The sequence below is a fragment of the Parasteatoda tepidariorum genome, chromosome 1 (assembly GCF_043381705.1).
Source record: "Parasteatoda tepidariorum isolate YZ-2023 chromosome 1, CAS_Ptep_4.0, whole genome shotgun sequence".
Classification (NCBI taxonomy): domain Eukaryota; kingdom Metazoa; phylum Arthropoda; class Arachnida; order Araneae; family Theridiidae; genus Parasteatoda; species Parasteatoda tepidariorum.
The window spans coordinates 68,022,932-68,047,263 of NC_092204.1; the positions used below are offsets into that span (position 1 = coordinate 68,022,932).

At 30.7% G+C, this 24,332-nt stretch overlaps 1 protein-coding gene across 2 annotated transcripts in view; it reads right to left on the reverse strand.

Annotated features, from left to right (window-relative positions):
* Positions 1-12,334: 12,334 nt before the first annotated feature.
* LOC107450080 (cardioacceleratory peptide receptor-like) overlaps positions 12,335-24,332 on the reverse strand; it is a 73,678-nt gene continuing 61,680 nt past the window's right edge. Inside the window, exons 6-8 of one of the 2 annotated variants that reach the window (XM_016065790.3) lie at positions 21,472-21,597; positions 19,147-19,327; positions 12,335-16,413 (exon numbers count right to left, since the gene is read on the reverse strand). In XM_016065790.3, the coding sequence (XP_015921276.1) occupies positions 16,131-16,413; positions 19,147-19,327; positions 21,472-21,597 (590 nt within the window). In that variant the 3' untranslated portion in view covers positions 12,335-16,130. Of the gene's footprint in view, positions 16,417-19,146; positions 19,328-21,471; positions 21,598-24,332 lie in introns of both variants that reach the window. The other variant, XM_016065789.3, reaches the window with a different exon arrangement.

The window sequence follows — 24,332 nt, forward strand, 5'->3', positions numbered from 1 at the left end:
TAAAATGAGATTTAACCTAATGTAAGCACTAATTAATTTAAAATACATAATACAATATTTTTATATAATAAATTACAGTCACAAATTAAATGGTTACTAATTATTAAGATTTAAAAATTTTAAATAATCATCATCATTCATCTGAGTCCCGCAGTGGACTGATCGCTAAAACACGGTTCCCAGCAGATCACCGAAGTCAAGCATCACTGGCTGCGGTCAGTGTGCGGAAGGGTGACCACTTGGATTAGTCTGCGTTGGGTGTTCGGTATTGGTCCGCGTTAAACTGTTCTACGGTAAAGTGCTCGACTTCGCGTGCAGGTAGTCGGTCAACCGAAGAGGGGGTGCCATCCGCTCTGCAGAGGATCAAAATTGTAATGGCATGTCATCGAATCATCCTCAGAAATGATTCCCAGACCGTCGCCAATAGCCCATTGTGCTGCTCTAGTGCAACGTAAATGAATTACAACAACAACAACATCATCCATCTGAGGAGACAATGGTGTGTTAAGATTTAAATATCAAACTATAAAATTTAATGGGTGGAAGAAATGTTGGGTTTAAAATTTAATAGCTCAGCCTGTATACATTCACTGTTCTCTTTTTTTCTAATTTTTCAAAAATACACTCTCTTGCATACTATATGTATGGTTATTTATTAAGAATACAAATCATATAATTAACTGCTAGTTTAGATTGTTAACTTTGTTATTACTTCTGCATACATTTGCAGGCTTGTGTGCTCAATTTAGGCTTATAAACTTTTGTCAAGTAGAAGGACAGATAGAACAATTTAAGGTAGGACATCCAGGAAGAAAATATCTAGGGGTGCGGCGAGATTCAGACCCACCACCTCCACGCTTCGCACATCGTCTGACTGGCCATACCGATCAGACACAGGGAGTCCTTTCCGATTGTAAGTTTTTTACTTTCTTTCCATACGAACCTGAGATTTTCTGGGTCACAGTTTAAACCTTTAATCTGTATACTTTGTCATATTTCTTATAAATTATTGGATTGTGCTATTGAAGGATTCAGATCTTGAACTGTAACTAGATGAATGAAAAAACTTAATATTTACAGGGAAATAACATGTAAATGCTTCATTGATTGGTTTATTAGAATTGAATACATTTGCAGACTTGCGTGATCAGTTAAAGTTAATAAACCTTTGTTAAGTAGAAAGACAAATAGAACAATTTAGAGGAAGACATCACAGAGAGTACATTCAGGGTTACGACAAGATTTGAACCCGCCACCTCCTCACTTAACAGAGCGTTTGGCGGGAGATAACGATCGACCACGGAAGCCCTGCTTCAATGATGAAAGAGAAACTTCTTTAAGATTGTAGTGAAGTCTGGAAGAGGCAATTTTTTCCCACATGACCACTCGACTTTATTTGCCTAATATTTCTCCGTGATGCTAGTCCCATTTAGATTAAAACCTTGTTTGCTAATCAATTGTATCCCACAGTTGACTGATCATATGATACGGTTTCCAGTCGATTTCTGAAGTCAAGCACTGAATGTTGAGTGTGATCGAGTGGATGACCATTTTAATCAGCTTGTGAAGAAATCAAGGGTGCGTGGTATCAGTCCTCGTTAAACTGATCTACTCAAAAGAGCTCGACTTCGTGCACAGGCCGTGGTGCTACAAAAGCAGAGGATCCTCAGTAAATGATCAGAATTGTGATAGCATGGTTTCAGGTTATCTTCAAGCATGTTTCCTAAACCAACGCCAATAACCCATTGTACAGCTCTAGTGCGACCTAAACAAAGTACTACTGCTAGACACTTGTGGGCACTGAGGTTCACTAGTGGCTCTTGTGCTCAAACTCGATGTTTTTTCTGTCACAATCTGAGACTTTAAGGGCCATTCTCACTGCATGCAAAAAATGAATTGGTTGGAAATTTGGATGAATTTGTTAATGCGAACGAGAACCTGATTTGTGAAATATATTTACTCGCAAAAACTTACCTATAAGGTTCTCGTTTACATCTCCGAAATTGGACATCAGGCTTTGTTCCTTGAGAGCTCTGGCGAAATTTAAATGCTTCCAGACTTCTCTTGTTTAACTCAGATCTATCAACCAGCTATTTATTTGAATATATAAACATAATTGTATGCTAGATACAAAATAAGGTTTATAGACACTTATCAAATTTAGCAATAGATAGCTAAATTGAAGAATGACGGTTCAAACTTACATCCAGAGTTACTTAAAAAGCCTAACCCGCTAGCTCCACGGTTCAAAGTGTTTGGATGAAGAACAATACCACTTGGCTACGGATATCTACAAACCAGGCTTAAGCTCTCTTATTTGGGATTCTCACACCAGTTTGAAATTAATATCCAGAAGCTTATACATTACGCAATCTGAGAGTATCTCTGAAAATCCGTTTCAAATATTGATAAATTAAAAATCTAAAGCTTCTATCGTTTGTCAAAAATACATACAATCTCTTACGAAAGAATGGATTACAATAAAATGTTGAAAAGGTTCGGTTCGCGCCATTAACATTGCGTATGCTTACATGAAAATACTACTCCTGGATTGTGCAATGTGTATGCGCACTCACTGTCACTTAAAAGATATTAAGTATTAAAAAAAGAGCTTTCATTAAATAATAAATTAACTTTAAAAAATGATTTTAACTTTCTTTTGAAAATGATAAATTAATTTAAAAAAAAAGAATCAAATGATCACGATTTTCAAAAAAAAGTGTGACTCAAGACTGAAATTGTTATATCCTAACCAAAACGCACGTTTTAGCTGTGAACTTTGTTACTATACTATTGTATATTATGGAGAGACCGTAGAGCCTTTGGTAAGTATTTTTTTTCTCGTTATTTGTTATTGCTTTATTCGACAAGGTTTCAGTCATTATTGTTATGAAGAAAGAAGATATTTCACTGAACTTTTATTACAATAATATTTATGTTTGCATATTTTAATTCAAACCAAATAATAAGAAGTACCAGAAAATAAAGGAAAAAGTGTGTTAAAAGCACAAAATTAAACAAATTGCAAATTTTTTGCGTCGATTTGATATAAAAGATGTAAAGATTAAATCTTTTCAGCCGTTAGTTGTCGGCCTAAGGGTAATGATCAGCATCGCTCACCGGTCGCTTTTACTTCCAAGCAAGCTAAAGTATTATGGGTTTCTATACAACTTTATACTTATAATATACTAGTAATAGAACCCCAATCCGCTAAAATAAGAGCTCAGTGTCTTAATTACCCAATTGACTCTAATTCTTTTAAATATTTTTGTGTTTAATGAAAAGGGAAATCAAATGAGCAGTTTGGAAAATGATATCACATTTGGTAAATGTAAAATTTTGGTATTCTTGGAACATATTTCATAATCGTTGCGTTATGTTTCTTCTAAACGAGAAGGAAAAGAAAAAATTATAATTGTTATGTGAAATTTTATACTGTTTTTTAACATCAAAACTCTTTTGTTTCGTGAATTTCGTTCTAACATTAAACGTCTTGTGTTACTTAATATTTTATTCAGTTAGTAGAGAGCCAGACGATTTTAAATATGTTTCCATGTGAATTTTAAATATTATATTAAACACTCACATTCATTTTCCATTACTTAGACTATAACTAAATTTATCTCTTGTATTTACATTACGTTAGGAGATTTTATAATGTCTTTTAAAGTCTAACAAACAAAAATCAAACTTATATTTTCTTTTATTTATTTCACTATATATATATATNATAATGCTGGATATAGCATTTAAAGGCTTGACGTGAAAAATCAAAAGAAGATAAAAGCGTATTAAAAGCATCGTTTGATTGCGTTGTATATAAATCACACTTCCACTAATTTTAAATTGCCGACAATGCAATAACTTATTTTGAAATAAAATGTGATAAAATTCATATCATTTCCACAACCAAGTTATAATGCAGAAATGATGTTTTTCAATTTTACTTTAAAATTTCCAATACTAACGCACTGAATTACCACACTTTTTTTTTGTAATTGTTAAAAGTTTATACCTAGTTAATTCTATTTAGAGATGTATTACAACATAAAACGTTAATCTTATTTAAAACAATTTAACTGTGAAAAATATACAAAACAATGTATGAAAAAGGGTTGCTTAATATATTAATTTTCTTTTCTTTTTCTGTTACAATTTGTTTCCAATTACAGATTCAGATATTTCTATGAATAAAAAGTCTTATTACGACCATTGTTTGTCAAGCAATTTAATACAACTCCATCATTATCTTTGGTGAAGGAACTTTTTTACGCTTAAAAAGATCCCCTATCGACAAATTAAGGATTTTTGTCGACATAAAGATCTTCTCTGTTTTTCTGCTTGATTTATTCGCAAAGTTCTGTCACACACAGAAAAACTAATTACTGTGAAATGCATTAAACTTAAAACATTTTTCTTAACATATTTTGCATTTAGTTGAATGAGATACATATTTTAATTCTTCTCCATTTTAGAACTGTTATCTACAAATTACATTGAAAAAAAAAATTCGAGAGGAGATCGTTAAAATAGTGAAAGTACTCACATATGCTAATTATGCATTAAGTGTTTTGAGGGAAAAAATCTCGAATTAAAAACATTTCTTTCACTAATAATTTTAATAATTTCATTTCTTCACATTAATTTGGCGACATAATTTTCCTACGCATTTTTTAACCTGATATCTCTCAAATGTAACCTATTTTTGGAACAATTTGTTCTGGTATTAAACTTGACAAAAATTACATTACATGCATGCAATTTTTCATAATTTTATGGTTGTTGATATAAACAAATAGCCTTAGTCATAGCAATGTTTCTTTTTCAGTATTGATGTTCAAAAAGTATTACTATCAATAAATGTATGAGTTTTAGAATAAAACTTTGGCATGAACAATATGCAACATTATATTTTAAGAAAAATGGTAAAGAACTGTTCATGCCCATTTTTTAAAAAAATAAATAATTGACTATTAGATCACCATTTATTGAATTTTGAGTATTGCTAAGTTTTGTCGTTAAAAACGGTTTAGATGCTGCAGATAATTATTCAAACTGTGTTAAATCCGTGTTATTAACCCAATTTAACAATGTTTCTATGTTTTGTTCAAACCATATTCCATTTGTTCAAACCATTGTTCATATTCAACTTCAATAATTGTGCTTGATTTGATAAGAATGTATTGGCGGAATAATAATTAAAATTACTTCAAGACTAATATTCCACAACTTCTTCTACTTGTATATCAAGAAATTTCTAGTTGTATTTCTTTTCAACAATTTTTTTGTTATTGTTTCACTAAGGTAATTTTGTATGTAAATATCTTATGTTAATGTTAAGGTTTTTCTTTAAGTCATTGCAAGCTCCACAGTTATAGAACATACAGAAATATCACTCTCGGACAAACAAAACTCGTCATCACTTATTCGACATAAGAGACAGTTAAAGTTAGATCTTTACAATGTTAAGACCAATGGCTTGGTGGTAGAAGTGTATTCAAAAATAAATTACAGCTTTATTAATTCCCTAACGTGTTTGTACCATTCAATCCGAAGCCTTTTAGGTTTCAGACTACCACCTGGAATAGAACCATGGTGCTATAGAGAATTAAAGCTAAGTGACGTAACTAATGTGCAATCACGGTTTTCATGGTAACATATTTAAACAAGCACGAAGATTTAATGTTTACAGTTGAAAAACTAATTATAAAGTTTCGTTCAAAAATACTTTATTTTAAACGTTTTCAGTGTTATTAAGGTCACACAAGGAGAAAATTCCACGTAAACAAATACATTAAGATAATTTATAAAAAGCATATAATTAAAGTTAATTTTAACTGCAAAAAGTAAAATTATAAAAAGCTGGAGTTGCTTCCGTTTGATCTTAGAATTCCACTTACAAATTATTTTTAACATCGACTTGTTTACCTTTTTTATAATTAAATTGCAAATTTTGAAAATGAACGTTTACTTTTTGCTGGAACTTAAAATCTTTACTTTAATGAATTTTGCCTAAAAGGTTTTGACATTAAATGCTCAGTATCGTTACGTTTATCTGCTTTTATTACCAATTTTTAAATGTTTGATTTCTTTATTAATAATTTTTAAAACTAAAGGAAAAAATGCGAAATATATTCAAGATTTTGTAAATTGAAATGTATTCTGTGATCTGAATGTTTAAACATTCGATCCATATTCTAAAACTCAATCACGTATTTTTCCCATTTAAAAATGAAACTTATTTCTCCCATGTGGAATAAGTGCTATCATTCTGGCACGAAAAATGAGAAGATTTCTACTGAAAATAACATTAAATCTTTTTTTTAAAAAAAAGTCTATAGAAAGAAGCTATGCAGTGGTTGTTTGATGTCACATATTTTCAAACAAAAGTTAAATATGCAGACCAAAGCAATACCTAATCGCGAAAATGCATTGTTTGAAACATAACTTTTATAAATAGATTTATTTATCATACAATGTCAAAGCTTCATTATTATACGGAATTATAAAAGCAAGTCGATTAGATGCTTTTGATTTTTAAACAGAATTTGATTATTTTTAATGAGCTAGTATCAAGCATGAAAAGTGATTGTTAAAAAACTTTCCTCTACATAAGGAAACTCCGCCCCCTGTTCGCTATTGCTCGCTAACACTCCGAACTGTTCGCTATTGCTCGCTAACACTCCGAAGTGCTATATGCAATACATTTCAGATTATTTCACTTCTTACAGTCTTCTTGTATGCTTCAGTTTTTCTCAAAAGTAAGGTAAATCAGGCAAAGGTTGGATGCTTGAAAATTTTCATTTCGTTTAAATTTTCAGGACGTGTTATTGATGTAAAACTATTAGACATTGTTCTTTTTAATTTAAGTAAAAAAAATTTTTCACTGCTATGAGAAATTTTTTTGGGAGAAAAACTAAAGTACAGAATAAATTGAATACTGAATAAAACTCAATATCTCTCGAATACTGAGAAAAAACATATATTTACTTCTGGTATTGCTTGTTGTGAAATGAGTAAACAACAGACCTGACCAGAATTTATGATAGAGAGTTCGCCTTCCATTGAGATGAACCAGGTTCAAATCCCATGGTCGGAGGGTTAATACAAATTCCGCACCCGGCTCGCACTGACAACAGTGCTGGCGTAAAATATCCTCAGTAGTAGAAGGATCATGGGATAGACCCCCTTGCCATCAAGCCTACTGTGGGAGGTTGGTTTTCCTCTCCATGTAACGCAAATGCGGGTTAGTTCCATCAAAAAGTTCTCCGCGAATGCAAATTTCTCCCAATACTTGATCCAGGAGCTCTCTTGTCTTCTGGATTGGGTTCAAAATTAAAAGCCTACGGAGCTCTTCGCTTGTTATATAATTATAATTTATTACATTGAGAACCTAGAATTAACCACGTAAAAGTGGCTGTAAGTGTTATACCAGTCTGAAGCTCCCGTCGTTTTGTCACAAGGCTTCAGTGCCAACTGTGTCTTATATGAAAATAGTAAAATTTAAAAAAATGCTTTCATGACACGCATCACAATTTGAAAAAAAAATTTCAATATGAGCATTGCTGAGAAGCGATGGCTCAGGGGATAGATCGTTCTCTTTCCAAAGAGACGAACAAGGTTCGAATCCCAGTCGATACAAATTCCGCATCCGGCTTGCACCGACCACAGTGTTGACGTGAAATACCCTCTGTGGTAGACGGATCATGGGTTAGAGCTCCCTTGCAGTCAGGCTAACCGTGGGAGTTTCTCGTGATCTTCCTCTCCATGTAACGCAAATGCGGGTTAGCTCCATTAAAAAAATCCTCCAAGAAGGCAAATTTCTCCCAATACTCGATCCAGAAGTTCACTTGATTCAGATTGAGCTCAAAATTACAAGGCTACGGAGTTGAACATTAGTAGCAGTGAACCCATAAAATTTGGTTGGCTGCTCAAGCAAGGTTATAAAAAATAAAAATATAAACATAGCTAGAAGTAGTAGTATTAAGTAAAAAGTTAATTGCATCATCGCTGATGCTAAATCAGAGTTGTCAGAAGTTACGACATACAAACGCACAATCATTTATTTTTACCTGAGCCTTAGTGGCTCAGGGGATAGTGCACTTGCTTCCAAATTACGAAAACGAGGTCTGTAATTCATGNATGCTCAGTATCGTTACGTTTATCTGCTTTTATTACCAATTTTTAAATGTTTGATTTCTTTATTAATAATTTTTAAAACTAAAGGAAAAAATGCGAAATATATTCAAGATTTTGTAAATTGAAATGTATTCTGTGATCTGAATGTTTAAACATTCGATCCATATTCTAAAACTCAATCACGTATTTTTCCCATTTAAAAATGAAACTTATTTCTCCCATGTGGAATAAGTGCTATCATTCTGGCACGAAAAATGAGAAGATTTCTACTGAAAATAACATTAAATCTTTTTTTAAAAAAAAGTCTATGGAAAGAAGCTATGCAGTGGTTGTTTGATATCGCGTATTTTCAAACAAAAGTTAAATATGCTGACCAAAGCAATACCTAATCACGGAAATGCATAGTTTGAATCATAACATCTTTTATAAATAGATTTATTTATCATGTAATGTTAAAGTTTCATTATTATACGGAAATATAAAAGTAAGTCTATTAGATGCTTTTGATTTTTAAACAGAACTTGACTATTTCTAATGAGCTAGTTTCAAGCATAAAAAGGGATTGTTAAAAAACTTTCCTCTACATAAAGAAACTGCGCTCCCTGTTCGCTATTGCTCGCTAACACTCCGAAGTGCTATGCAATACATTTCAGATTACGCCGACCGACCTGCGTAGGGGGCAGGGAACTGTCCTTGCACCCGAAAGGTTCTGGGTTCGAATCCCGGGCAAGGCATGGACATACTTTCCTTCTCTGTACTGTCTGTCCTCACTGTAGGAGCGATGTTGGTCCACCTAATATGGTGCCCCTGAAAGAGAGGTCAACAAAATCGCCCTGTAAATGCCTGAATTGACAGATGTTAACACAAGTGGGCATTGAAAAAAAAACATTTCAGATTACTTCACTTCTTACCGTCTTCTTGCATGCATCAGTTTTTCACGAAAGTAAGGTAAATCAGGCAAGGTTGGATGCTTGAAAATTTTCATTTCATTTACATTTTCAGGACGTGTTATTTATGTAAAACTATTAGACATTGTTCTTTTTATTTTTAGTGAAAAAATGTTTCTCAATGTTTTGGTATCTGGGGAGCATAAATAGCTACCGAATAAACTGAATACTGAATAAAACTCAATATCTCCGGAATACTGAGAAAAAACATATAATTACACGCGGTATTGCTTGTTGTGAAATGAGTAAACTACAGAACTGGCCAGTATTTATGATAGAGAGTTCGCCTTCCATTGAGATGAACCAGGTTCAAATCCCATGGTCGGCGGGTCGATATCATTTCCGCATCCTGCTCGCACTAACAACAGTGCTGACGTAAAATGTCCTCAGTAGTAGAAGGATCATGGGATAGATCCTCTTGCCGTCAGGCTAACCATGGCAGGTTTTCCTCTTAATGTAACGCAAATGCGGTTAGTTCTATCATAAAGTTTTCCACTAATGCAAATTTCTCCCAATACTTGATCCAAGAGCTCCCTTGTCTTCTGGATTGGGTTTAAAATTACAAGGCTACGGAACTCTTCGCTTGTTATATAATTATAATTTTATACATTGAGAACCTAGAAGTAACTACGTAAAAGTAGCTGTAAGTGTTAAACCAGTCTGAAGCCCCCTTCGTTTTGACACAAGGCTTCGGTTTTATGACACACATTACAATTTGAAAAAAAAATTCAATATAAATAACTAGAAGTAGTATTAAGTAAAAAGTTAATTGCATCATCGCTGATGCTAAAACAGAGTTGTCAGAAGTTAGGACATACAAACGCACAATCATTTATTTTTACCTGAGCCGTAGTGGCTCAGGGGATAGTGCACTTGCCTCCAAATTACGAAAACGAGGTCTGTAATTCATGACTGGTCTATAGGAATCTGCATCCCACTAGCACCGGGTCACAGTGCTAGTGGGATGTCCTCAGTGGTAGGACATGGGACGGATCATGGGTTTGAGTCCCCTTGGCATCAGGCTGAACGTGGAATATTTTTGAGCTTTTCCTTACCTTGTATCGCAAATACGAGCTAATTCCATCAAATAGTCTTCCATGAAGTCCTCTTCTATGTCATGATCGAAAGTGTTATGATAAAACTAGCAAATTTCTGCACATTTACCAAATTTCATCACATATTATTGAACTATATTTTGTCGTTAATGTTACCAAAATCAATACCAACGATCTTCGGTAAGAAATTTTGGTGATCCCATAGTGCCAGCATCTAAGTTTTACCATATTCTGGTAGTTTTGACCATAGTATACCGGATGTTAATAAAGTCCCGGACTAATTTTGATGTTTAATAACTCATAAGATAATAAAGGTAGCTTAAAATTAATAACATAAATGGTAAGATAGATTCAAAAAGTTTCATGATCCTTATCAATGAGCTTCCACGTGTGTCCCCTTCGTCGCACGGAGAATATCAAGTCGATAGTCAATTTCACGCCAGGTAGAGGCAAGCATGTCGGCATCCGCAGAGGCCATTGCGGTTGTAATTCTGGCTTTTAGGTCATCAATGTTCGACCCGATCCTCCTGTAAACATCGTCCGTTATAAATCCTCAAAGAAAAAAGTACAGCGGCGTTATATCAGGTGATCTGGGTGGCCAAGGAATTGGATCTCCACACCCAATCCATCTTCCTGGAAAATGGTCTTGTCAAAGAACTACAAACGATATCCCAATAAGGTGGTGCACCATCTTGTTTCAAAAAGACATGTGGCTGAAGCTCTTCTAGTTGTGGAAATACGAAGTTTTCCAACATGTCTAAGTATACGACTGATGAGACCGTATTTTCTGTATAAAGGAAAGGCCCAATGACTCGGTCGTGCATTAGTCCACACCACACATTAACTTTTGGGGAATCCCTTTGTGTCTCACGGTATTCGTGGGGATTTTCAGATCCCCATATGCGCTCATTATGGCGATTAACAATGCAAGAAACATGAAAGGATGCTTCGTCGGAGAATATTATGCTCTGCAGAAAACCGCAATAGCCTCTGTGGATGCCGACAGGCTTGCCGCTACTTGGCGTGAAATTGACTATCGACTTGATATTCTCCGTTCGACGAAGGGGACACGCGTGGAAGTTCATTGACGAGTGTCATGAAAGTTTTTGAGACTATCTAACCATTTATGTTATTAATTTTAATCTATCTTTATTATTTTATGAGTTATTAAACATCAAAATGGGTCCGGGACTTTATAAACACACTGTATTTCTCAGTGCCTTATACGTCAACGGAATTAGCTGCGCGTGTGAGTTAAAGTGATAAACTATCTTTTTTTTTTGACATTCCGACTGAGAATCTAATATTTTTATATTTGTCAAGCATTTTAGAAAATTCCTACGAAGTGTTAGAAAAATTTTAGTTATTAAACGCAATGTTTAAATTTAGACTACAAAGATTTTTCAACTAACAATCATTTTGTCTTAATCTTTCGAAAAGTTCTTGAGACAATATTTTAAGTATCATAAAAGTTTCAAATCTCTTGAATTAATTATTTCGTGTTATCTCTACAACTTTGCATTAGTTGTAAGTAAGGGTCGATATCGTTTGTTTACTTTTATAACTTTTATCGGTTCTTGAAAATTATTAGAAATACCATGTCTCACATTGGAAACCAACAAGTGGCGTCATAGTAGGTAAATCGTGGCAGTTTTCGATTCAAGTGTCGTCACTTACAGGTATCCAATTAAATCTGATTTATATCACATAGTTAGGCAAAATTACTTCGCTTCTTCTACCCAATTAAACACTGCTCCGGGTTCTAAAATATTTTCTTTAAAAAAAAAAAGATCAATTTAAATAAATCAAGCAAAGAACGAGGGAACTTCCTAAAGGGTAGGAATTTTTAAAAAAAAACAAAGCATTTGATTTGCCAAAATTATTTTAGTTTAATTCTATTAGAACATTTTAATTAAATGAATTTGTACATTTATTTTGCTTACCTTGTTGTAAGCCTTGAAAACCACAGCCCTTCAAAGAGTTAATGTAATTATTTTAATTTTCATTTAGGAGTGTACGTCTTAGAAAGTAGTTTGTCTGAAACACAATCAGCATAAATGTACAATCTTTATAAAAACTAAAAATAAAGACGCGAGTACCAAATATTCACTTTACGTGTATAAACTCAATAGCAGCTTTAATTTGTAGTTTCAAATTTGAACATTTTTCATAAATGAAAGACAAATCCAAACGTGATGGAAATCTTGCCATGTGCGCTTTATTGTAATAAATGTCACACATAAACATTTATAAATATATACACAGATACGGTCATAAATATTTATATACAAGATTATACAAATGGCGAGTCAATATCAATATATTACAGGTACAGACAATAAAGTGCAAATTATCATAATCAAAATGACATTGGGAGTTCCAGAGAGAATATTTTATGTGATTTCTGATTCAGATTTCTGTCATAGTGGCACCTTCATGATGTACACATTAACCCATACACTCTAATATCTATAGAATATCAGTGAAAACTGTGGAAACTGTTTCACAACCACTGGGAAATACCGTCCCCAAAAAGCGTACAAGTTTAGAAATATTAATCACGAAGTGGATGTTTTAACTGACTAGCACTTTGACGCAGAATTTTTAGTGAACATATTTTTCATACTTTCTTTTCACTATTTTGCATTAATTTTGGTCAAAATAAATGTAAAATGTTTTATTAAGTATTTTAATAGTTTGTGGTTATGAAATACAGCGTGAAACACGTGTCTTTTTCTGCATCAAATGTAAAATCTTCCTAACACGGTTCTCTTCCAAAAAATAATTTTTCACATTTGCTGTTATTTATATCTAATAGAGACAGCTATTCATCATTGAAATATATTTAATTTGTAAAATCAATTATTTATAAATTTTCGATTATGAATGAAAAAAAAATTCGAATTCTTATTTTTGAATTTTAGATAAACAGATTTGAATTTTAGATGAACAGAGATTAACTGATATAATTCCGATAATCTAACTTATTTTTAGTAACTATTAAACTGTTGTTTTTTTTTCTAAATTTAAAAATACCAAATAACATTTTTACTTGTCTTTAGAGAGTCAGAAAAATTAAATATAAAAGGAACACTGGTGTCCCATCTGCTAGGCGATAGCAACTTTTCAAGACTTCATTCTTTATCTTTTGCTTCTCCTATCATGAAATCCTGCCATTTTCTTGATCTTATTGAATGAAAAATTTGTGCACCGAGGAGAGATTTATTCATAATGTTCTCTAAATACAAAACACTAGGTCAGTTGTAAGGAGGCAGTTTTTGGGGAGACAATCTATGGCTGGAAATGTGGAACAAACATCAATCTATTAACATTGGTTAAAGGAATAAGCTCACAATAAAGGACATTTTAATATCAAGCTATCTTAACATTATCACTACGAATACATTAAAAAAAATTCAAAATGATTCTAACAGTACACTTAATTAGCTGACTCAATTTTAAATATAATATTAAGTAACAAAAATCTTTTTTATTATTACCACTCATGATCTAGACCGATTTGGGATCTTTATTGTGGAGTGGATTAAATTTGATCCCAAATTAAAACAAAACAAATTTAAACTATAGTACAAAGGTATAAAATACTAAACATATTACATAAGACAAGCTTTAATTAAAATTGTATACTTTTAAAAAATAAAAAAAATCACTAAAATAAAAAGAAAATGACGTGGCAAGATTGTCAATGGGTTAGGTCAGTTTTCTAGAGTTGTTCTTGAAATTACTTATTTAAAAACCAAATTAAGTTCCAAATTATATTTTGATCTGATAACTTTAGCTTAAAGCGTTGCTTCAACTACTTGCGCTACGTAATATTTGCTGTTTAAATTCAATATTCACAAAAAAGAGTTTTAATACTATAAGATTGCCATGATATTAGGAAATTAATTCACAATATTTAAAAATACAAGTATTAAGTTTTAAACATTGCGTTAACAAAAATACTGTGCTGAAGTTTTTACATAAATATTCTGTTTCAGGAATAGTAACAAGAAATAAATAACGAGAATTAAAATGATTGATTAATGAAAATAAAAACTAAATGTGTGACATTGATTGAAAAGTTCGTAAATTAAACAATCGTTGCAAAATATAGTAGAAAATAAAAAGTTCAACAATAAAATGTAAAAAAGTATGTTTTACGATCATTTTTCAATATTGCTTGAATCTCAAAATTTTTAAATATTTTTTGACTCCCAATAATTATTTATGAGCTAAAAATAACTTTTTATTTGAAAAAAAATTAAAACAATGACTAAAAATGAATTATTAAAATTTGACAAAATAAATATTATCATTGTCCGAATAATTCATATTATTTAAGTTAATAACAAAGACAGAATTGACTAGAACTGCTTCTTATAAAAAACAGCAGTAAAAACTAAATCAGTACATTCATATCAAATGAAAAATGCCATTTTAATTACAAATGAAGTCGTATTTGCATTAGATAATTTGTTTTAGAAAATTATTGAGACTAGATATATATATTTGGAAAACATGTTATCAACTTCTACAATAAGAATCATCACATTGTTACATCATTTTTTGTTCCGAAACTACTTTTATTCTTATTTAACCTGTTCCGATACATTTTCACATGCACTAGGCTAAAAAATGGCACAGAATATTTAATATCAAAAGATAATGTTTTCATTCATTGAATAGAGATTATGCATTTGTGGCTTAATGCAAGAACAACATGCGTCAAAATTTCTGAAGTTAAGCAATTTCAGTTTTGTAAACTTTTTCAACTTTCTTGCGTATGACACGCTAGTAGTTCGCATGTGCTAGCTTCTTTGTCAGTGCGATAATAACATGGAAATGTTAATTATCCTAATGTTTCTCAGATCAAAGTCAGAGAAAACTTGGATCAACGCTTAATATCGCTAACATGTTTGCGTTGAGTTTGAACCATAGGATCACGTAATCAACTTTAAATGGTTTAGTTTGTAACTATTATAGTTCAATTTATAACTGATTCAATTGAATTACAGCTGACTTGCATAATTAAGTGGTATAACGTGCTCCACAATTTTTAAGACCATGGAACATGAAAAATTTTGCTTCAAAATGATTAAAAAGTATTGTAAATCAAGAGCAAATAGTACGCAAATAGTAATTACAACTATTCCGTAAAAGCATTTTTAATCCGCTACGCAGAGAAGTAAAAGAGAAATAATCATTTTTAATGCCACGGACTAAAATTCAACAATTTATTACGAAATAGTGATAAACAACAGTTTCATTAATTTCTTAGTACAATAAAGCTGTAAAGAACTCTGACCAAATATCCATTTTCACAATCAGTTTTTGTTGAAATAAGAGTGCAAAATATTTCTTGTAAATAACTAGCTAATTTACATTAGATATATTTCTTGTTTTAGTTTGTAAAATTGAAATTAAGTAAATTGAAATTAAAATGAGAATCTTACATTTAATGCCACATTTTATTTCTTAATTTCCATTTGCCTTTGCACTATCTTAGTTTATTTATTTTTCAATTGAATAACATTCGGTAGCATGTTCTGAGTGGTAAAATGTTTTAAATCATATTTATTTTACAGCCATTTTACTTTGTCTGCCACTTGTTAAAAACATTTTTTTAATTTTCGTACGTTTTAAATTAGATTTTTTCAGACCAATTGAATCAAAGTAATCCTTTTGGTTTAGCATATCAACACATTGAATGAGTTAACCTATCATAACTATTAAACAAATTTTCATATTTTGATTTCGCTGATACAATTTTAGACTTTTTCTTAAACCTAATCACTGGCATTAGTTATTCTCACATTTAGCCGCATAATTTTTTGTAGAAATATCGTAGCCAATATTACGGAACCTTAAACTATTTTTTAAATTATTAAACTGTCACAAAATTATGCGTAATTGCTTGGAAATCACATAGCTCACAACAAATTTGAATCAACATGAAACATACATCGTTAATTATAAATTATTCAAATCAAACATTGGAATTTCGTGAGGAATTTGTCACCACAAGATCATTGAAAGCAACCTCCTTACGAGAATCATCTTTGGATGAACCTTGTTTCAGAAAAGGTTGTCTTACTCCTTTGGTAGTCATGTTGGTCATGGGATGGAAAGTGGAATTTCTATGAGTGGTTGAGAGGGTTTCAGTCATGGTGGTGTACTCTGAAGCTCTGGAATGACCATTAGTGAAAGGACGTTGCATAGAGGGGAAGCAGATACACAACTTTTCTGCAATCCAGTTACAGAAAGGCAGCCTTCTGGGAAGAAAGATAAAAAACTTTCAGTGAGAAGTTTACAACTCGTGAATGCTGAAAAACTAAAACGGTTTTTACAGGGTGAATAATATGTAACAAATTTTTAAGTTATACAATAGTATTTAAAGTGTAACACTTGGTAGGTATAAATTATGGCAAACGGAATGCACAAAAGATTTCTGATTAACAGATTAGTATTAAAGCAGTTAACACCTTCCTTCTCGCTCCCGTGAAAATGACGGGGTAAGGTTTCGTCCTCTATTTCTCGCTCCCGTGATATTGACGGGTTGAAGTGCTCAGTAGTAACGCGCCAATAACAATAAAGCAAATTCATTTCTTTTGCTTGGAAAACATTTTATTTCTCATTTTACACACCAAATGGTGGTACCAAGATATTTTTAAGGTACTTGTAGATAGCTAGGTTATTTTAAACTAGTTACTGCAGTAATCAAATACGTAATACAAATACAAAAGCCAAAAAAATAGTAACTTTTATGACCATTTTCTTGAAAATTAACCGATTGTTAAGGGGTTAAAAAGAACGTGAACTCATAGTATGATCAAAACAAGGTACATTATCGTAGCAAAGAGTGAGTATAATACGGATACTTTTCATCAAATATTTGTTGATTATGGTAAACACATTCTAGGTAAAACTATATAAATGGTTTAAAACTTTTAGTGGAGGGTGTACTTCAGTATCAGATGTGCAGGAGTAGTATGAAATGGGAAATCCTGATATCTTCTATTAATTCATTACTAATTTTGATAAAATGTTTAGTAATTAAAAAGTTTACAACTGGTGATATATGTAGTCTGACTAACTGAAGCAACTGTTATATCCAAATCATGCAACTACCTTTTAAATTTTCTCTACTTGCTTCGTTCCAGATGCATCTTTTTCAACTCACTTTTGCATTCACTTGAAATGCTTTCATGTGTATCTGTTAATCAGTTATTCATTCAGATATATACCTCTTCTCTTTGCAAAGCAAAATAGTGACGATGTTATAATTCCTGAAAATTGTCCACTTTTTATCTACAACACCCTTATAGAATTGATAGAAATTACGTAGCATAAATAAACCCCACCAATGAATTTTTAAAAATTTAACACATTTAACTCATAGGACTATTTAATTTTTTTTGTATTTTATTATATAAACTAAGTTTTATATATAATTCCCTCACTGATTTCAAAGGCTATAATAATAGTAAACGAATTTCGTCAGATAACAGAAATGAACATTATCCTAAATATAAAAGCTGTTCATCCAAAGCATATATTTCATAAAACGTTTTTTGAAACATAAATTCTTTGACATAACTCCATTAAAATTTGCTCATTGTATAGGCTGATGAGTGTGTGGCCTGATGTGGAAGAAAACTGCCAAGCACAATGCAACGATCAGGCATACACAACGCCATTTTATTTTACTAATTTCTTCCAGTCGATTTGGTGCGCTACCGTTTACCAACACTGTTGAAAAAAATTTATCTTCAATTAATTTCTGTCATGAACGAAAGTTTCTGTAAAAATACTGTTCGCTTATTTTTATTAATTTTTGTGTGTTTTTTTTATATAAATACGTCATATTTTATTTTGATTTTATATTTAATAATACCTTCTAAAATTGAAGTGATTATTTATCACATTTTTTTTTACTAGTACGTGCAGTTAATTTCAAAAATTATCGATCTGTGAAAAAACGTGTATCGTAAATAATGCATTGTTGCACTATATTTTTGTTTGATTCGTTTTGATACTTAGTAAAACACAAGTATACAAAATGGAAGTTAAAACTGTAGTCCAAGAATGTTATAGTATAGAGTAAATACAGCACTCATCTCATATTTAAAAAAATATATTATAAAATTATTGTTTGAAGCTTTACAATCACAATTGTCTGTATAGTTTTTATTTCGCACTAAAATAAGTGCTTAAAACTGGAAACAGGAAAACTATTCTATGCATGAACATTTTCAAAAATCTTTTGTAAATAAATAAATGAAAACTAAAGAAATAAAAATGGTAAAAACTGTGAAATAATAGAAACTTAATTTAACATACATCTCATTCAAAATACTATTTTAATTTGCTTTCCTACATTGCTTTATTATAATATTTATTATAATATTTATTATTATACTTATTAATTAGATGACGATTTTAGTAAGAGTGTAATAAATTTTTCTAAAAAAAATTCTTAAATTAGCTTTAAAGAAAAGGAGAAATTTTAACTTATAATTTGACAGACTTAATATTATAAAACGTATTATAAATTCAAAATTGGTATGAATTACTTCAAAACATAGTCGAAAACCATTGTGAATTCTGGGTATCGAATATTAATTCAAATATACTCATTTCAACTTTCTAAATGTAGCAACTTCGATTTAGTACGTTTAGTTATTTAAATAAAAATATGCTATTAGATTTATTTGATAAATAATAATTTTATGAAAAATAAGTTCCGTAATCTCACAATGGAAAAAATGCAGTTTAATTTAGAACGAGGCAAGAGTCTGAACCTAATGATTGTTATTAAACAGAGTAAGGCTCCATCACAGATTTATGTAGATATTTCTACACACAAATTGCGATAAAAATTACCTCTTATCTCTGAAAAAGTGGAATAATTAACTTTTCTGTGTTCTAAACAATTAACGCAGTTAAATAAGAAACCATTGTATACAAAAGCATTTTCAGAAATTCCTAATATTTATACTTGCCTGAAGTTTCTACAGATATGAGTTGAGAAAAGACAATATATCAAGGGGTTAGCAGCACTGTTTAAAGGAGCCAAGCTTTGAATGAATGTTGAAACAGCTATAGACGTTTGACTATCCGGGATTTTTCCATAAACTTGAAGGAGATCATACACAAAATATGGACTCCAACAAAGAATAAATACTAAAAAATTATAACAAATTTATATTTTAAGTTAAACAAGGAAAAACAAAAATTTTTTTAACAACAATGAAAATTGTGTTCAAGGTGAGCATTTTCTTCTACTAATTTCCCACATAGGTTGACATAGGTTAAAATTCTATCAACTTTAAGTTGCCAAAGCTAAACTAAAATAGAGAAGCATAAAATGCTCTTAAATATTTCATATTAAAAAAAACTGTCCTGTCTAATTCTTTATAAGCTATGTTATAATAATATAAGTTATTTATAATTTTGTATGTAACTATGAATTAAATTATAGAAGCTATTATTTTATTATATAAGTGATTCATAATTATGTTGACAAATTTGAAGCATAGCACATAAGATATATAAAATGCCTAATGCTCTAAACCCCTTCATCATTGACCTATAAATGCACTATTTTTGTGTGAAACTCTTTGATTTATTACATATTCCTTTTTAAGGACGATTTGTTAAAGATTGTAGTTCATTTCAATGAACAACGCTGACACTGATTATGTTCCTAATTTTAGAAATTCATTTCATACTTGCTTTTAAATTTCCTTTAGAACAAAAAATAAAAATTGCTTAACTTTCTTAGACGTTTTAATTAATCGCAGTTATGAGATATTTCTCACTTCTGTCCCTTTTATTCCATGATAACCTTTCACTTCGTCCCCAAATTAAAAATCAGCTGCATCATCATGCCTCTAAAATTTGTTCCAATAGTAATCTCCTCTAAAAAACTTCTTTATCTTCAAGTTATATCTGTAGACTATAAGTTTCTTTTTAATTCTTCTATCCATAGAAAATTACTCTAGCAGCCCAGTGCTCTCACCAATTAATCTCGAACTTATAATCTGATTGATCAACCGAATTATTCTTAACTCAGACCCCAAATTGCTTAAATTTTTAATAAATTTGAGTTTAAAGTAATTTTTTCACATTCCATTTCAGTACATTCCACCAACCTTAAAGACGCTTAAAACTGAAATTAAACTTGCGCTTAAACGTCGACGTATAGTACGTGCAAGGTATGATCAGACTTAGGATACTAAATAATTTTTCTTCACCCTTCATAAATGGAATTATAATCATATACTTGAGTTATCTTCTTTTAAAATCATCAAATACTAAACCCTACCCTTTAGTCACACAGTTTAATTTCTGAGAATCATTTAGCTCTTTAAAAATCCTAATAATATAGTTCATAACCTTTCCCGCTTCTTTCATAATATTTAGAAATCAATTTTACTTTTGACACTAGGCACACCTGGGGTTCTCCTCCTATCCCCCTCCACACCTGTTTCTTATCTATTTTCCCTTGTTTGATTACCTTGTCCAAGTTTGATCCTTGTTCATCGAAATAGGGACTGATTTTGTTCTGTCCAACTTATTTTTTTCTTTTTTGTTGACAGACACCATTTGTCTCAAAATCATAAGCAAATATTTAAGCAGTGAATGAGTTCCATTTTTTTTAAATATAATTATTCTTTTCATGTATCTAACTGGGTAAATATATGCAATTTCAACGAAAGGTTGAACTTTTTTTTTTCCTTATTTGAACTTTTATTCATTAACTTTTTAAAATTCTTTAAATTTGAGAATGAGTGTTATGATTACAAAACAAGCTTATTTTTTGACACTTTGACGAAGATTTTGTATAAATTTAGCGATGTTTTCAACGAAAAGCTAAGATCTGTGTGTACATTTATTACTTTTATCATGTTTTAAGTAAAAAGGTTTACATTTTTTTAAAAGTATCGTTGAACAATATATTTAGTTTTATTTTATCGTATATTTTAAATATTTTAAGGATTTTAGCACAAAAAACAGGTGACTATAATATTGATGGAGAAAAAAAAATTCTTTTTTGATATTTGTTCATGATATTTATGAATTAAAATATTTCGAAAAGTTACTAGTGTGTCACGAAATATTTGTAGTTTCTGTGCTCAAATTCACCCTTATTTTAGTTGGGACACTTTCTTACCAAAATTACAATTTAAATTTTAATTATAGCTGTTTCTGAAAAAAGTGTCGAATTCAGTCATATATCTTAAATAATCTTTATTTTATATTCGTTTACTTGAGTAAATAGATAACATCAACGGCCATGCTAGTGAGTAAATTTCAATACTTACCAAAGACAATGACCAAAGTCATTTTCACAGTTTTTATTTTAGCTCTAGGTATGATTCCTCTGGAACTAGCACGTTTTCTGTCAGCTTCACTTTCCATGCTATTAGATTTGTTCTTGTTAACGCAACCTGTGAAAACAAAAATATAAAGTAACAAAAAAAAAAGAGCTAAGGGCACTAAAACAGCTATTCTTAGCTGGCTTTAATAAAAATTAGCAATTAAAACAAATTTAGTTAAAACTACCCCATGCGTAATTTTGACACTAGTTGATCCCATAAGTCTCACATATTTTTAACTATCAACCGAATCATGATAGATTTACTGAATAATTTGAAAATTAACAATTCAGTTCTAAAGAATACCTAAAGAGAATAAAATAAAAAATAATCATGTGTGAAAACAAGTTTTCAGCTAGTTTTTAACCATGTTCCAGTTTTGGAACATAGGCATTAGACAGAGGCAGTTTTCACTCACTGTAGTTAAGATCCATTTAACTGTGTACTGGTACTTATCTTTGGTCGAAACAAGATGGTATCCACTTAGAAGTCCTAGAAAATGAATGTAATTTTGGGAAATATACTAATCATTTAAATTTTTCTAAAGCCTAAATGATTATATATTGACGAGATACCTTACATTTTCGCCAGAAATAGTTTTCAAAATGCGTAAAGAAGTGTAAAGTTCATGCTTTCGTGATTATCATTCACGATTAAGTTCGTGATTTCGTGACACGGTAGACTTGGCCCTCAATGGGCTGACAGGCCATTGAGTTTCACTAACATAAAACATAAGAATTAAAAGGAAAAAAACTATCAATAGCCAGCCATAGTTGGGAACATATTAAAAAAAACCTTTAAAGTAAGATTTCAACTCTACCATTGTCAAATAGCACGAAATGTAACAACCACCCCTGAAGGGTATCACCATATCAGAAAAGATTTCTTTTCAATAGTTATATTTTCAATAATATAGAAAAACACTGGGTATGAGTGAGTGTATACCTTGCATTACTTTCCAAGTATTACAACAAGATCCATCATTCTGTTGTAAGAATAAGTATCGTATGTTTCTGACCTTCATGTTCGAAAGACGTTAAAAGTAGACACCTCCATCTCTCTTTTTTCGATTTGAACACCATTGCTTACCTTGGAATAAGTGTCATAATGCCAATCAAATGAAATGCAATGCAACATATTTCGATTAATCACTTGAAATCTAAAAATAGATCCTTTGAAACGTCAATGTTTAAAAAATTAAATTTTTATATTAAACCAGAATTCTGACAATAAAATTTTTAAAAAAAAATTATTTCAAAATAAAATTTTAAATTCGTTGCCCAACAGTAATATTTTCTCCATAAAAACTTGAAAGTATTGTAAATTTATTATAAAAATTTGATGTTCGGTAAATTATATTACAAGTGGGAGTAAAATTTACAAATAATATAAAATCCCTAGAATTCATAAGAAATCAAAAAAAAAAAATTGTAGGAACGGATCCGAGCTAAATACAAAAAGTACTCTAAAACGTACATTTAAAATACTAGTAAAATAGTATTATTCGTACTATAATTGCTCTTTAAATTGAATATTAGTGATACCTAATGCAAAAGTTTGGATGGAAATACTTATATGCTGATTTTTCTTTGCATGATCTGTAAATAAAATTTGAGTACTAAATCTTCTTTAAATTGTGTAACCGTTGTGCATGTAGTTATAAAAGTGATAACTTCATCCTATCAGTAAATGAAATTAAATTTCAATTTTTCGCAAAATTATCAAAAGCTTTAACTATCACTAAAATTAACTGTTACCCTACTCCTGTTGTTGAATATTCTTTACCTTTTTTTTTATCTAGCATGCGTGAAACCCCCTCGATTTTCCGAATTTATTGCTTGGGCCATCCAGTAAAATAGGTGGAAGGCCTCTTATTTAAACATATTATTGTATTTTTATTTTTAATTGTAATTTTATTTTTAATTGTATTTTTATTTTTAATTTAAACAATTTTGGAACTAATGTACAATTTTTCGCAGCAATTCTAGGCCATAAAATTTCTTAGTTTTAAAAAAAAAAAATAAATAAAACGTCTTAGTTCGTTTCTTAGTTTTTCTTTATTTCTCACTTAATATATAAATAAAAGCTTATTAGTAAGCTGAATAATAGTAAGTAGTATGTCTCTGTGATATCTAAAGAAAAATACTTCAAAAAATTGATTATCAATAATATCACTGTTTCGATTCGCTGTCGCAACCTATTAAAAAAAAAATACGGGTCCAATGATCTTAAAGCGCACTTAGGTTCTTTGCTTGTTTTATTTAGTTTTTTTTCATATCCAATTTCCGTTTTGTTTTTGTGCCAAATATACTTCACATCAAATGTTCTTTTAATTGCTTTAGAACGTGATGTGTTTTAAATTTGGCACAGATCAGGTTAGGTGTAGATCAAATGCTTCTGTCTGTAACATAATGCGATTAACAATGTTGTATTACTTGTTGTTTCATTGTTTTTATCGCTCTTACTTTGTTTCATATTATGTGCTTTTGCTAATAAAGCTTCTAATAAAACTGAACATCATCAGTGATATTGAGGATCAGAATTTTCCTCTTTTTTTGAAATTTATGCACCATAACTTTCAAGAAAAAAATATTTTGGATTTTACATAATCTTACTAACCACAATTATGTAGGGTTGGGAGATTTTCATGGGAGATCAATGGATTTTTTTAAAATTCTTTTTATTTAATTTTTTTAGTCTATCTTTTTCAGAACTTAAAAATTTAAATAAAATAAAAAACGTAAAAAAAAATAGTTGGCGGAAGTCTACATCTTTTGGTGACTTTTCGCTTGCACCCGGATGACCCA